At 41.0% G+C, this 16,444-nt stretch overlaps 1 protein-coding gene and 1 pseudogene across 1 annotated transcript in view; both read left to right on the top strand.

Annotated features, from left to right (window-relative positions):
- Window positions 1-280: 280 nt before the first annotated feature.
- PPP2CB (protein phosphatase 2 catalytic subunit beta) overlaps window positions 281-16,444 on the top strand; it is a 34,173-nt gene continuing 18,009 nt past the window's right edge. Inside the window, exon 1 of the mRNA XM_041753434.1 lies at window positions 281-707. Coding sequence (XP_041609368.1) covers window positions 606-707 — 102 coding nt within the window. The 5' untranslated portion in view covers window positions 281-605. The remainder of the gene's footprint in view (window positions 708-16,444) is intronic.
- Window positions 12,246-12,376, top strand: LOC121490319 (annotated as a pseudogene).

The following is a 16,444-nucleotide window of genomic DNA, read 5'->3' as shown; positions in this document are numbered from 1 at the left end:
AAACAGCACTGCGAGAGGCTAAGGTGGGCCTACGTCCCCAGAGCAAAGGATGTGAAGAAAAGGCCAGGAGCTATCAGTCCGGACCCCACGTGGGAAAGGAAGAGAGAGAAGGGAGGACGGAGGGACAGGAGCCCGCCCCGGCGCCATCCCCAGGCCGTTTGTCCGCCGAGCCGCACGGGGGCGCTGCAGCCTTCCTTGCGTCCCGAGCCCCGGCGGGGGCCGCCGGCTCCCCGCTCCCGGCGGAAATGCCCGGGCGATGACGGAAACCCGGAGGGAGGGGAGAGAGGGAGCGAGGGAAGGGGCGAGAGAGCCGGGAGAGGCCGGCGGCGGCGGCTCCGGGTGAGCGTCCGCGGGTGGTTCGCCGAAGGCCCGCGCCGCGCTCCCGCCGACCTCCCCGCGCCCTTCGCCGGCTCCGGGGCGGGCGAGGGTCCCCGCAGGCCGCGCGCGGGAGCCGCCCGCTGGCCTTGGGCGGGGCGAGGGGCCCGCAGCGGCGCCGCCCCGCTCCCTCCTCTGCCGCTGGGAGCCGCTGGCGGCGGGAGAGGGGAGCGGCGCGCGGGGCGCGGGAGGGCAGGGGCGGGGTGGGGGGAGGGAGGCAGCGGGCCGCCATGGACGACAAGGCGTTCACCAAGGAGCTGGACCAGTGGGTCGAGCAGCTCAACGAGTGTAAGCAGCTGAACGAGAACCAGGTGCGGACGCTGTGCGAGAAGGTAAGCGAAGCGGCCTGCGGGGGCGGCCGGTCGGCGGGAGCGGGAGCGGGGCCGGGGCGCGGCGGGCGGCGGGCGGCGGGCGGGCCGCTGCTCCCGGGCCCCGCCCTCGGAAGCCCCCTGCCCTGGCCCGGGGAGCCCACGCCCCGCCGCGGGTCGGGGTCCCCGGCGCCCCCTGGGGATTCCTGACCCCAACGTCTCACGTGCGCGCCACCGGCGGGGTAATCCAGTGCGAGCTTTTGCTGGAAAATGCACCGAAAGTGAACCTGGAGGGTCTTAATTATTAAGCGAGCTTGTTAAGAGACGTAGGGCTTTTCTCGGGCGAATGGGGGGGGGGGGGGCTTCAAAAATCACCAGTTTGGAATGTGCCGGCCCGTTTGTCTTCGGAGCGGTGGGCGTAGTGGCAGACGGATGGGTAAACCGAGGCTGACTTCGATCTGCACGCGGCGACTGGTCTTCGCACGGATTCTCGATTGTCTGAAACCAGGCGGTCTGTCTTTTAAATTGGACCACAGGGGCACCTGGGTGGCTCAGTGGCTGAGCGTCCGCCTTTAGCCCAGGTCCTGCCCCCGGGGTCCTGGGATCGAGTCCCGCGTCCGGCGTCCGGCTCCTCGCAGGGAGCCTGCTTCTCCCTCTGCCTGTGTCTCTGCCTCTCATGAATAAATAAATAAAAAGCTTTTTAAAAAAAATAGTTTGGCCACAGTGATAACTTGAAATGATAGATGGGCTGCGTGTCTGATTCAGGGCAGCCCTTTTCAAAAGTTATTTCCGTTTCTGTTATATGTAAAGTGTTTGGGGTTCTTCTCTTTTTTCTTTTTTCTTTTTTCTTTTTTCTCTTGTCCCAGGGTAATAAAATCTGCAAGTGACAAACTGCTCACAGTCGTCCTTGACTGGGTGATCTTGGACAACTTTCTTGAATTCTGTGTCCATTGTTTTCTTAACCGCTGGAGTTGTTTCACGCTCTTCGTCTTACCGGATAAGTCTTGGAATCTTTCTCGTTCAGTTTTTATGATTGGACTAGATAACTTTCACATATTTTTATGGAAAAAAAGTCTGTATGAAAGAGTAACCAAGTTCTTTTTTTTTTTTTTTTTAAGATTTTATTTATTTATTCGTGAGAGACAGGCCGAGGGAGAAACAGGCTCCATGTAGGGAGCCTGACGCAGGCAGGACTCGACCCCAGGACTCTGGGATCACGCCCTGGGCTGAAGGCAGACGCTCCACGCTCCACGGCTGAGCCACACAGGCGTCCCTAACCAAGTTATTCTTAATGCTGTTGGATTTGTTTGTATTTTTAAGGCATAAATAGAAGACTTTTTTTGAGAATTTGTGTTTGGAAATCGGAATGCCTTAGAAATGCATTGGAGAGGGCATTCCTTTTTTTTTTTTTTTTTTTTTAAGATTTTATTTATTCATGAGAGACATAAAGAGGCAGACACAGGCAGAGGGAAATCGCCTCGCAGGGAGCCCGATGCGGGACTGAATCCCGGCCTCAGGAATCACGCCCTGAGCTGAAGGCAGACAGACGCTCAACCCGCTGAGCACCCACCTAGGCATCCCCAGTAATAGGGCACTCTTAAAATTATGCAACTTAGGGATGGAGGAATGATAGCTAATGTTAAGTTAGAATAGTTTTTAACAAGTGTAATTTTGCCTAGCACTTTTGTATATTATATAACTCGTTGCGGGACGCCTCCGTGGCTCAGCAGTTGAGCGTCTGCCTTTGGCTCGGGGGTGATCCTGGGGGGTCTTAGGATCGAGTCCTGCATCAGGCTCCCTGCATGGAGCCTGCTTCTCCCTCTGCCTGTCTCTCCCTGCCCCCTTCAAATAAATAAATTTTTTTAAAAAAATTAAATAAATTGCTCTCTCAAGGTCTAGTGTCAGCATTCAATCTTAAAATACTTAGTCTTGAAATTAGTTGAGTCAGTTAACCCTGCTATGAACATTAAAGACTTGAAGTTATGAACAAAGCTGATGTTGAATCCCTTTGACTCCCTAATAATTTTGATATATTCCTAGAGAAGAATTCACACTTAAATCTTTGTGTTTTTGTGGAGTTTTTAAAACTTTTCTTTAATCTCTATACCAAACATGGTTCTCGAACTCACAACCATGAGATCAAGAGTGGGATGCTTATCTGACTGAGCTAGCCAGGTACCCCACAGTCACAATTAAGTCTTGAGGAGGCTTTCTGTATTTATCCAGAGATAAATTCTCCAGGCATCCCTGGAGAATGTACTTCCAAAGAGATTTTATATAAAATCTAAAATCTGGGGTCCCTGAGTGGCTCAGTAGATTGGTGCCTGCCTTTGGACCAGGGCGTGATCCTGGGGTCCTGGGATCGGGTCCTGAGTTGGGCTCTCTGCGTGGAGTCTGCTTCTCCCTCTGCCTGTGTCTGTGCCTCTCTGTGTCTATCATGAATAAATAAATAAAATTTTTAAAAAAATCTAAAATCTTAAATTCCTGTTCAGGGCACCTGGGTGGCTCAGTGGTTGAGCATCTGCCTTTGGCTCAGGTCGTGATCCCCAGGGTCCTGGGATCAAGTCCCACGTCAGGCTCTCCATAGGGAGCCTGCTTCTCCCTCTGCCTATGTCTCTGCCTCTCTGTGTGTGTCTCTCATGAATAAATAAAATCTTAAAAAAAAAAAAAAAAAGATTGAATTCCTGTTCTAATTCAGGTTGCCTAAAAACTGAAGGAGTCAGCTGAAATTGAGACTAAAATGGTACTGATGAAAGCCCTATTTTGAGGTAGTGGCAAAAATAATATCCATCCTAATGCCAAATGGGGAAGAAATACAAGAAGTATGGATATGGATGGTCTGGCCTTCGAGGTTAATTTCTGCACAGAAAAAAAAAAAAGTTTGTATAAAATAGTAAGGCATATCTTTTGAGAAGACTAGCTCTTAAATTAGCGGTCCAGCTTTTTTTTTTTTTTTTTTTAGCAGTCCAGCTTTTGAAGCTAATTGCAAATTTGACTTATGTGTATAGAGAAACTGTTTCTGTGATTCATTTCTGCATCAACAGTGTGTACAGTAATTTTAAAAGATAGTGTGCCTGGAGAGCCAGTCTGGCACTGTTCAGGACATTGTGTGACTAGAATTATATTTAATTCTTGGTAGATCTCAGGAAGAGAAACATTTTAGTCTCTTTTACCTGATAAACTTTATTTTATACTGAAGAACCTCCCTTGTGGTACTCTGATAGGGAAATTTAGCCTATTTGTGTGCTAGCAGAATCTTTATTCTCATGATTATAAAGTGCCTCCTTAGAAAAATTTTGAGGCTTTTGTAAGAATATAAATATGTAAATATTATGTAAGACTACTGGATAGGTTTTTGGGTTGTAGCTTCATCTTTGAAATAAACAGAAATATCATTAGGATATTACTTACCCCTTTAATGTGAAGTAGCATGCTTAAATTCCAGAATATCTGAAACCATCTTAATGAAGATTAGATTCTAGTAAAAATGAATGATTTTTGTGCATAGAGAAAAATCTCTTGGATTACTTTTTTCCTTGATAGATTGTAGCAAAAAATTAGTGGTCTTAACAGCCAGAAAGCATAACTGGTACTTCATTTTAATTTCCCTTGAGCTTTGGTGGTCCATTTGACAGAGTCTAAAATGCAGTGATGCAGAAAGTAGTTCCTTCCTTTCTTAACTATAACAGAATGACCTGATTACAGTGGAATATGAGGTTAAAACCCAATTCTTCTGACTGAACCACTTGTTTCCATTGCTTATCTAAGCCAGCTTCTCATAGCAAACAGGTAAAGAAACTGAGGCAAACTAGACTAGCATGAACTACTAATGACTAGAGCAGACTTTTGAAAATCAATTCATTTCTCTACTTTATATATGATGTGTGAAACAGTATCTGTAGGTAGATGAAATGAAGTCTACATACCTTTTTTTTTCATACGGACTAGTGATTTTGTAGCATATGCCTTCTAATTTGAAGACCTGCAGAAATTTTTTCTTCATCTTTTCTTCAGGATAAATACTATGAGGGACTTAGTGAATGAATTTCTTTGGTAAAAGGAAACAACATACCATGCTTTGAAGATAAAAATTAATGCCAAAACAATCACTGTGTTTTAGACTTTATAAACTATATTTTCTGAACTTAGTCTTTCTAATGAGAATGCATTAAAATCATAGACATACCTATTGTGTATGAGAATTTAGGTTTACTTTAGATTAAATAGGAATTTTGAATTGTTTTGGACTGATTTCCTTATAATTCTCCTTCGTGTAAATGTATGTTAAGTGTAAACCTAGGGGCACCTGGGTGGCTCAGCGGTTAAGTGTCTGCCTTTGGCTTAGGTCATGATCCCGAGGTCCTGGGCTTGAGTCCTGCATCGGGTTCCCTGCAGGGAGCCTGCTTCTCCTTCTGCCTATGTCTCTACCCCTCTCTCTGTGTCTCTCATGAATAAATAAAATCTTTTTTTTTTTTTTAATGTAAACCTAATCTTGGTTCTTCAGAATAACTTGTGTAAAGAAATATTTTCTTTCACACTGTTCCTTTATTAATGATTAAGTCTTGTTTGTACTTCCTATATAACATTACTTTTCAAGTCTTTATTTCTTTAATAATATTAAGCTAGGGAATGAGGTCAGTTTATTAAAGATTTGGTTTCTTTTCTAGGGAATAAGGGAGCTCAGGCTTAGACTTGATTTGTTGTCTCTTGTACTCTGAGACAGTTTACTGTGCCTTGCAAACTGTCCTTTGAAATAACTTTTTTGAGCAAGATTTGAAATAACTTTTTTGAGTAAGAGAATTATATTATAAACTTGAGGTGCAATCTGAGATAACTGAATTGTACTACAGTAGCACTATGATATAGTACAAGTGTGCAAAATTACATTGAAGATCTAAATAATATTTTATACAAAGATAGTCATTTTGAGAATGGGATGGGAAGATGAGACTGTCCTTACCAATTCAATTCAGTCTCTTTTTCTTTAAGATTTATTTTTAGAGCATGAACAGGGGGAGGGGCAGAGGGAGGAGAAAATCTCAAGCAGAATCCTCATTGTGGACCCCCCCATGTGGGATTTGATCTCATGACCCTGAGATCATGACCTGAGCAAAACCTAGATAGAGTCAGAGTCACCCAGGTGCCCCTCGCCCATGCAGTTCTACGTGAAACTTTGTTTGAAGTGACTTTTTAGCATATTTTTTTTATTGTGCCAAGGTAGTGTATAGGCTAGGCTTTAATTTTGCTCTTTCCATGTCATAGAGAGTAAAGTAGTTATAAAGTTTCTTCTACCTGGATAAGGAGAATTGCCTAGGTGCAGTCTTGCCTTTGCTTTAGTAGCAAGAGAGGTACTTGTTCTGTGGGAAATGAGAAGAAGAGTGGCTAAATAAATGCTGTCATTCCATTTTTACATCATAGATTCAACACATTTTAGTTGTACGCCTATGTGCCAGACGCTGTTCAAAGTGCTGGAAATTCAGCTGTGAACAGAAGAGGGGACAAATGATAAACAGATTTAATAGAATACCAGATGGATTCCTGGTAGAAAGAAAAAGCAGAGGATAGGGGAGAGTGATGGGCTTGAGCTTAGAAGGCTCTTTTAATAGAGTGGTCAGAGAAAGCCTTGCAAATTCTTCATAAGGTAATTTACTTTCGTGATCTGAATGGGTATTGCAAGAATTAGAGGGCACAGTTCCCAAGACTGCCCTCATGTGTGACACCAATTATGTGTTCAATTGGTCCCAGAACTGCTCTCTCAGGTTCAGTAATCCACAGGAACGCTTTGCAAAACTCATTGAAAGCTGTTATACTTGTGACTACAGGGAAAGTATACAGTTTAAAATCAGCCAAGGGAAGAGACACACAGGGCAGAATTAGGAAGGCCTGGTATCTTCCTTCTCTAGTTCCTTCAGAGGCAGACTGAACAGTGGGTCACCCAAAGCCCTCATTATAAATCAGCTTGTTAGACTGTGCAGTGGTCAAAGCCCCCAGGCAAAGACACTCATATGAAGCAGGACATTCTGGGGCCCAGCAGTTGCCTCCCAGTAGGCAAGAGCATATGTCAAACCTCTCTCTGAATAGGGTTCTTAACTACACAGGTCTTTACTCCACAAATTTTAGGTGACAAAAACTTTCATAAATAATCAATGGAAAAATAATGCCAAATACATGAAGAAAACATGGGTACATTTATCAGAATCATAGTGTGTAGGATATAAGGTTATTTTCCTGCTAATTGAGATGGTATATTCTTTGTTGTAATTTCATAACATTTTCTTTTGGACTTTGTAAACTCTTTGCAAATGCAGAAAGTTAGCCATTTAATGTTTAAAATATTCTTTCCCTGGGGCATCCGGGTACTTAGTTAACCATCTGTCTTGGGCTCAGGTCATGATCCCAGGGTCCTGGGATGGAGCCCCACATAAGGCTCTCTTGTCAGTGGGGAGCCTGCTTCTCCCTCTGCCTGCCACTACCCCTGCTTGTGTTCTCTCTCTTCTCTCTGTCAAATAAATAACATATTTAAAAATAAAGTAAAATAAAATATTCTTTACCTTTATAAAAAAGTTCTACTGGACGTTTTAGCATTTTTGTGCAGTCAGAATGGTCCAGCTTTTCCTTAAACTTTGGGTGCATAAGAATCACTTGGAAAGGAAATAAAAAGTTGAGGTTTCTTAATTCCATTCCAGAGACTGATTATGGCTTGGCAATCCAAAAATCTGCATTTTTAAAGACATCGCAAGTCTTAATTCCAGATTGCATTTTGAGAAATGCTACTTTGAGAAATATGCTAAGTAAGATTCTGATTTACCTTTTTTCTTAAGTTTGGATCAGCTTCCAACAGTTTCTTTGTGCTTTCGGAGCTTCTTTACTGAGATTTTTGCCAGTGTCACTTCCTCTGGGATATCTTCATTCTTTTTGCCACAACCTCTTTCTTCATATATGTCAATATATGTTGACAAAAATTCCATATTTATTTATGTTACTAAGTCTATTTCCTGGCTGCCTATCTAGAGTCTCTCCAAGGGCACCAGTATCCACATCCTGCGGTCAACCATTTTATATGTATTTCTTAGTTGAATTTCATTTCCAGTTTTACCTCTTTTCATTTCTTTGCTCAGTTTTATCGTTGTTGACCAAATCCCTCTTTTAAGTATCCAGTTTTGTAAAATGTCACAAGATAAGGAGGCAGTACAGCTATATACTTTGCTGTCTGGGTATAAACCTAGTAACAGATGTGCTATGACCCATCCCTGAGAGATTTTAAAAGAAGTGATGTGATTGGTTATTGATCACGATGCCATACCTTCTGTTTATGTCGTGACTTGTATACCAGCAGCAAAAATTTTAATTGCAGTAAATACAGTGTGTTAACTCAAATTTCAACCATGTTGTTAGGGACCTAATTAAACCACAGTGACTGAAATTCGTGCATATAGGAACTAACACAGAGTGAAAACTGCCTATATAGAGAGAAATGATTGGGTAGGATTCAAAACCACTAAATAATCTTGTTCTAACTCCATTGGGCTACAACAGTATTTCTCACATTTTCATCATCCCGGGAAAGAAACTGTGCCCATTAGCAATCACTCCCTATTCTCCCCTCCCCCATCCCTTGGCAGCCACTAATCTACTTTCTTTTTTTTTTTTTTTTTAATTTATGTATTATAGTTAGAGAGAGAGAGAGAGAGAGAGGCAGAGACACAGGCAGAGGGAGAAGCAGGCTCCATGCACTGGGACCCCGATGTGGGACTCGATCCCGGGTCTCCAGGATCGCGCCCTGGGCCAAAGGCAGGCGCTAAACCGCTGCGCCACCCAGGGATCCCACTAATCTACTTTCTTTATAGATTTAGCTATTCGAGGCATTTTATATAAATGAAATCATGCAGTATGTAGTCTTTTGTCTCTGGCTTCTTTTACTTGGCATAAAATTTTCAATACCCTTCCATGTTGTAGCAAATATCAGTGCTTCATTCCTTTTTATGGCTGAATAAAATTCCATTATATGGATTTAGCTCTGTGATTGTTTTTATAACTAAGTTATTGCCATCTGGAATTTTTTTAAGTTTAAAATTATTTTTTCAGATTTAAAAAGTAATACATACTTTTAAAAATGTAAATACCTTACAAATGTAGGGCAAAGAACGCAAATGCTTTTTACTATTGCACCCACCTTCCCCAGCCACTGCCCTCTTACATCAGGGACAAACGTAGTCTTCCACAGTTTGGTCTTGCTGTGCAAAAATCATGTGTTGGGGAGTAGGGTATTTTTGGTATATTGTTTTTATTAAAATGGGATCATTGGTATAACATCCTAAAACTTTTCCCTGAGCAATCATACTGATACTTGACTATTGCTCAACTGAAAGGAAAGGTTTATTTCCTTGTATTTAAAAAAAAAAAAAAAAAAAAAAGGTCAACTGTCATTTATGGAAGAACCTTGTAACTACATGGCTAAAGTCAAAAACACAAGAAATAGCAAGTGTTGGTAAGGATGTGGAGAAGGAACCTTTGTGCACTGTTGGTAGGATGTAAATTGATGCAAGCACTGTGGAAAACTGTAGAGTTTCCCCAAAATATTAAAAATAGGATCATCATATGATCCAGTAATTCCACTACTATTTACCCAAGTAAAAAGAAACATTAATTAAATGAAATCTTTGCACCCTTATGTTTATCACAGCATTATTTATTTATAATAGCCAAAAAATGGAAGCAGCTGCAGTGTCCAGTGATAGAAGAATGGATAAAGAAGCTGTAAAAAAAAAAAAAAAAGAAGAAGAAGCTGTATATATGATACTGCTCAGTAAAAAAAAAGAATGAAATATTGCCATTTGCAACATAAATGTACCTAGAGGGTATAATGCTAAGCGAAATAAGTCAGGGAAAAACAAATACTGTATGATTTCACTCATAGATGGAATTTCAGAAACAAAACAAATGAACAAATAAAAAATGAAACAAAAAGACTCTAAAATACAGCGAACAAACTGGTGATTACCAGAGGGGTGGGATGAGGACACAGGTGAAATGGATAAACGGGATTACCAGTACCTTGAACACAAGAGATGTATGGAATTGTTGAATCATTCTCCTGTACACATGAAAACTAATATAATACAGTATAAACTATACTCAGGGAAAAAAAATAGATCAAATGTCATTTATCAAGAATCTTGTAGGGATCCCTGGGTGGCGCAGCGGTTTAGCACCTGCCTTTGGCCCAGGGCACGATCCTGGAGACCTGGGATCGAGTCCCACATCGGGCTCCCTGCATGGAGCCTGCTTCTCCCTCTGCCTGTGTCTCTGCCCCTCTCTCCCTCTCTCTCTCTCTCTCTATCATGAATAAATAAATAAAATCTTAAAAAAAAAAAAAAAAAGAGCCTTGTAACTGTAGGAGGATGGGCACCCTGCTTATTATTAACTTAGCTTTGCAGAACTTTTAATTTCATTTAATCTCACCTGTTTCACAGATCAGTCTGTTCTGTGGCTTTTTTAAGAGAGGGGTGGTTTTTGGGTTTTTTTTTAGTTTTTTTTTTTTTTTTTTTTTTGTTTTTTTTTTTTTTGGTTTTTTCGGTTTTTTCTTTCATGAGAGACAGAGAGAGTTAAAGGCATAGGCAGAGAGAGAAGCAGGCTCCATGCTGGGAGCCTGACATGGGACTTGCCCTAGGCCGAAGGCAGATGCTCAGCCGCTGAGCCACTGAGCCACCGGGGCATCCCCGTTTTGTTTTGTTTTGTTTTTTTAAGATTTTATTTATTCATGAGACACAGGCAGAGATACAGGCAGAGGGAGAAGCAGGCTCCCCACAGGGAGCCTGATGCAGGGAACTTCATCCCTGGACCAGGATCACACCCTGAACCGAAGGCAGATGCTCAACAGCTGAGCCACCCAGGCATCCCTGTTCTGTGGCTTTCTTCAGATGAATTTACTTATAATGTTTTAGAACTGATAATTTATGTGTAAATAGAGGGGACAGAAAATCTGCATACTGACTCTGCCAAAACTAGATTCAGTAGTTTCTCATTAATGTGGCTCTGGTAATGGGCACCAGCACAAAAATAGAAATAGAATGTCACCTTTTGGGCAGAGGAGATTTTAGCACGTTTTCATATTCTGTGTTCCTAAAACATGGGTAGGAGGGAAAATGTTTCATTTCATCCTATTTTATTTGAACATTATTCACAAATTTTTGTTTTCTCAGTTGTCTTCCTAAATAGATTTGGTTCATAGCAGCAAAAAAGAATGTGTCTTTAAATAGGTGAGAAAGGAAACAAGTTTGAATGGCTAGGTATACAGCATTGGGTGCAACAGTAACAGCTTCCTGCCAAGTGGCATCCCCACAGCCATTCACATTACAGGTTTGAAATTAGTCTCATAGGTGTCCTAGACATATTTAAAGTTTGGATGCTAAGTAACATTAAAAATCATTCATGACTTTTACATATAGAATCACAAGTTGTACAGAAGAAAGTTGACCTAGTGGTCCTGAAAATCTGTAGAAAGGCCTCGTTTTGATGTCTGGGAATTTTAATTTGGGGAGAGTTCCCACCATCCCCGTTAAGAATGACTCATGGTGCCTCAACTGTTACACAGACGGTGTGATTTATGCTGAGCACATGCTTTCCTCACTTTGGTAAATGCTAGGCAGGGGTACCTATGTTACCAGGTCCCAATTACAGATCCTGGGCACTAAGTCTCTAGTGAGCTTCCCTGGTAGTCAGCATTTCACACTTGTCATAACTCATTGCTGCAGGCATCCTGTGCACTCTGAGGCTTCCCAGGAAGAGGACTTGGAAGCTTGCACCTGACTTACTCTAGACTTTGCTTCCCTGTGCCTTTTCCCTTTGCTGATTTTACTTTGTATCCTAATGTTGTAATAAATCATCAGTATGACTCTATACTGAGTTCTGTTGGTCTTTGTGAATCACTACCAAACCTGGGGATGTTTTGGGGGGCCCCTGACACACAAAAGTTTTTACATTAAGAATTTTAAATATTAGCTGAACTGTATACTTCTTTTTTTTTTTTTTTTTTTTTTATTTATTTATTTATGATAGTCACAGAGAGAGAGAGAGAGAGGCAGAGACACAGGCAGAGGGAGAAGCAGGCTCCATGCACCGGGAGCCCGATGTGGGATTCGATCCCGGGTCTCCAGGATCGCGCCCTGGGCGAAAGGCAGGCGCCAAACCGCTGCGCCACCCAGGGATCCCTGAACTGTATACTTCTACCAGTACGACACAATTTCCCTGAAGGCAAGCCAAAGTGATCTTGCAATAATATGATTGCTCGGTGAGCCAGGTATCTGAAGAAAAGGTAGAAGTTAAAAATCCAATGTTTAAAAAACATCTAGAGGATCTATACAGTGGAGATAAAAATTGGGAGAGTGGAGTGGTTATCACACTGGCCTGAGAAGTACTGTCTTCACTACTATGTAGTTAGAAGCTCAGGGAGTATAACTGTGAAACATACACACATTCTGTATCCAATCTTATTAACGCATCCTTGTAGATTTGTAAAATCTGCTGGTTTAAGATAACCATATATTCTTAAAAGAACAATTGAGCTTTGTGCAGTGGCGGTATCATAGCCAATGAGGTTTATCCGAGGTGCAAAACTCACTAATTGAAAACTTAAAAGAACAATTGCATTGGATAATATTCACATTTTGGTGCTTTTTATGTTTATATTTAAAGTAAGACAGTAAATGATAGAGATTACATATCAAGCAGATTTGCTTTTCAGAGTTGGAACTGATTGGTTGAGATAGATAGATAGAGACAGACACAGACAGACAGACATCTGGGTGGCTCAGCGGTTGAACATCTGCCTTCAGCTCAGGGCCTGCGGGATTGAGTTCGCGTCGGGTTTCCTGCATGGAGCCTGCTTCTCTCTCTGCCTGTGTCTCTGTCTCTCTGTCTCTCTCTCTGTCTTTCATGAATAAATAAATAAAATCTTTTTTAAAAATGAAAAAAAAATAGATGACACCAGCTCCAGTTGAACTTTCTACTGATTTTTGCTATTCAGTAGATTTGTTTTCTCCTGAACAAAATTGGGAAGCTCTCATATGGAGTAAACTTGGTAAAAAAATTGTTTCATGTGTGATTTTTAGACACTTTTGAACTATTTGTCAGATCCTGTGTTAGAGGACTAATAATTTAAAATTTCCTTGAGGGCATCTGGGTGGCTGTGATTGAGCATCTGCCTTTGGCTCAGGTCATGAACCCAGGGTCCTGGGATTGAGTCCCTCATCGGGCTCCCTCTGGGGATCCTGCTTTCCCTCTGCCTGTGTTTCTGCCTCTCTGTGTGTGTGTCTCTCATGAATAAATCTTAGAAAAAATTTCCTTCAGTTGCAATTGGAATTACACATTGCAGCAACTCTACCTTACTCTAGTTGCATGCCAGTGATACATTGGAGCAGCAGGGAGCTTGTCTCAGCTGGCTAGTAAGAGGTAACAGGAATGGCTGAGTGAGACTTACAGGAAAGTTTTGTAAGATGGATAAACTAGGCTAGCATGTACTCTCTGGTCCTTTGTCCTTTCTGCCTTCTTGCTGAAATAGGGTACCAGATAGTGACTAGAGATGTACCACCATCTTGTGACCACAAGTTGCAGTTTGGTTTACTGAGGGTCACAAAGAAGTTGGGTGTAGAGTCCTGCCGTGATGGCCCTTAAGGGCCACAAATCCAGGGACACCTACCTCCAGGCTTCTCATTAATGTGAGAAAAATAAGCCCACAGTTTGTCTTCTCTGCCCCTCCAACCAGAAAAGGATAATTTCAGTAATATAATAAAATAATGCATTTACCAAACAGCTAAAAAATCAACCCTTAAAGAATTTCGGTTTGGAAAAGAAGAGCTATTCCCAGATTCTACATGCGGAAGCAAGACTGCATGTCTTTTTTATTTCAGTGATCTCTACACCCACCATTGGGCTCAAATTCACAACCCTCAAGATCATATTTTAGAATTACAGACCAATAGATACCTTTTCTAAATGAAGAAAGTGAAAAGTAAATAACTCTTAAGGTTACACAGTTAGATTTGAATCAGGAGGAGAGTCGCTATTTCCTGGAAGATTTCTATACACATATCTCATTCTAACCAACCACAGACAAAGAGAAGAAAAAATATGGGCTACATTGTTCATAACTCTTAGGAAAGTCTACCAGGCTAATTTAAGCAGAAATGGAAAAATATATAGTAGCCTAGAATCAAAAGGAAAGCTGGAGAACCCAGAAGGAAATTTTACAGGAATTAAGAGCTAATGGAGCCCACAGTCAAAATCATACCTTAGAAATGTTTTAGAACGCTGGAGAGGACAGCTCTTGGAATAGAACTTGCCATTGTCCCTACTGCTTAGGGTCACTTCAAATTAAAAGTCAGGGCTAGGTGCACCCAGTTGACCTAGATGAATCCAGAAATAGACTTTGTGATTCCTACAACATAAATGCAGACTTTCCTTGTGATTTGTTTTACATATTCTAACTTTAGTACTTTGGATTAGAGTAATAGGACACTAACAGTCACTGAAAACAAGTTGATGTGAACAAGATACATGTCTTTGTAGAAATACGAATCTGCTTACCTTTTATATGATCTCTCACATTACATGTTGGTCAACAGAACAGGCACTAGCATAGAAATTTTGAAGCTTCTTAGGCTCCTGACCCCTTTATACTCTTAACATTTAAGGATTGAAAAGAGCTTTTCCTTATGTAGGTTGTATTACTGATATTTTATTGGCAAATAAAACAAATTTCAAAAAAAAGTTTTTTCAACAGTCTCAATATTACAAATCTTGGAACTATTAAAACCATCAATATTACAAAATCTCCTTACCTAGACCTAAAATAAGTTGATGATGTTACAATACAGGAAAATATAATTTTAAATTCTAGTTTAAGTCCGGTAGTATAAAAATAGTTACAAGCCCTCTTCCATTTAACAATTGAAACAGAGATGGCTAATTCAGAGCTTTATATTTCCAAATACTCATACAGTTTCTTAGGAGTTCCCAAAAATGTGACTGCCAATCAATGATTTTTTAAGACATATTATAGTTTATTCTACAAATATCTCTAGATGATAGAGGTCAGTATGTTTCTATTCTCTTGTGTGCTATAAATATTTTCCCAGGCTTCTCCTTTATCTCTTACTGTATACAGAAAGTTTTATTTTGTTTAGTTGAGCCCATCTAAGCCAGCCTGTTGATGCTAGAGAGTTTCCCTGTACCTCTCTTTATCTCTAGTGCCTGTCCTACAACAGATACTTTACAAATAAATGTTTGTTGCAGGAACACATAAACGTTACATTCAGGAATATTTTGATGTGTCGGGTGAATGCTGTGTATGGTGTACATCAAAGTGAATGGTTTATCAGCCTAATGAATGTTGTCCCATACAATTACTATCTGTTAAGTAACTTTTTCTCTGTTTTTGATGTTTCGTTTAGTGGATTTTTACATGTGATTAGCTGGCTAAATTCTTAATATTCTATGATTTGAGGATTCTATTTAACTGCAAAATTTCGGTTACTCCTATTTAACTTGAAAAACAAATTACTCGTTGCTTGCTAAGTAAATGACAATTTTAAGCTTTCTCATTTTAAGCTTGTTGCCATTGGCTTTTTTTTTCCCGTTGATAGCTCCATTGCAGGAGGTTATGTTGCTTTTGAAAAACCTCTGCTAATTGTTTTCTCAGTCTTCAGCTATTTTACTAAGATCCTGTTGACTTTAGGATTTGGATTTTATAAACTCCTTAAAAACTTTCTTCTTAAAAAAAAAAAAAAAAAAAACTTTCTTCTTTACCCCCCTGATGCATCAGTGGTTTCACTGGACTTGGCTGACTTTGCTATAAGTATTTTGCCCCTATGAGCTAAACCAGCTATTTGGAAAACCTAACATATTTAAAAATTAGTAGAGCAGCTTCTTAGAGTGGAGCTCCTAGACAGTTTTCCTTACTTAACAGATGAGCATGTAGTAGTTTTATGACTTGCCTTTTTCATTTTTATATCAAATACCTTTTATATACAATATCAGCATTAGGTTTCACATATGTAACAGAAAACCCAAAGTAAAGGCTTAACTAAAGTAGCAATTTTTGTACTTTTCTTATGTATAAGCAAATACATAGATAAGCACTCCTGGGATGATACGGTAGCTCTACAAAGTTGCTAGGAAACCAGGCACTTGCTGTATTACTTTTCTGTGGTTACTGTAACAAATTATTACAAACTGCCTGGCTTAAAAGACCAGAAATATATTTTCTCACAGCTCTGGAGGCCGGAAGTCCAAGATCAAGGTGTCAGTAGGGCCATATGCCCTCTGGAAGCGCTGGGACAATCTGTCCCTTGCCTCTTACAGGCTTCTGGTGGCTGTTGGCATTCCTTGGCCACAGCACTTCATTCTGTCTGTCTTCTGGGGATGTGTGTATCTGTCTGTCTCTGTCTCTCTCAAAACTCATTTAGGGTCTGTCAGGATAATCTAGGATAAGCTCCTCCTGTCAAAATCCTTAATCACATGTTTTTCACGTGAGATAATATTCACAGGTTTTGATGATCAGGAAGTGACTGTATCTTTGTGGGTGTTTTTTCAGCCTGCCACATCTTCCAGCACTCTGCTCTGCTGTTATGAGGGAGCAGCTCTTGTCCTTGTGGTCTGACGTGGCCTCTGGAGTTCCAGCCATTGTTACATAAACATTCCAGGAAACAAGATGGAGAGTGTTGAAGGGCATGCCCCCTCCTTAAGGAAACTTTCTGATCCCC

This window comes from Vulpes lagopus, chromosome 4 (assembly GCF_018345385.1).
Source record: "Vulpes lagopus strain Blue_001 chromosome 4, ASM1834538v1, whole genome shotgun sequence".
Lineage (NCBI taxonomy): Eukaryota > Metazoa > Chordata > Mammalia > Carnivora > Canidae > Vulpes > Vulpes lagopus.
This window is presented reverse-complemented; position numbering and strand designations above follow the sequence as displayed.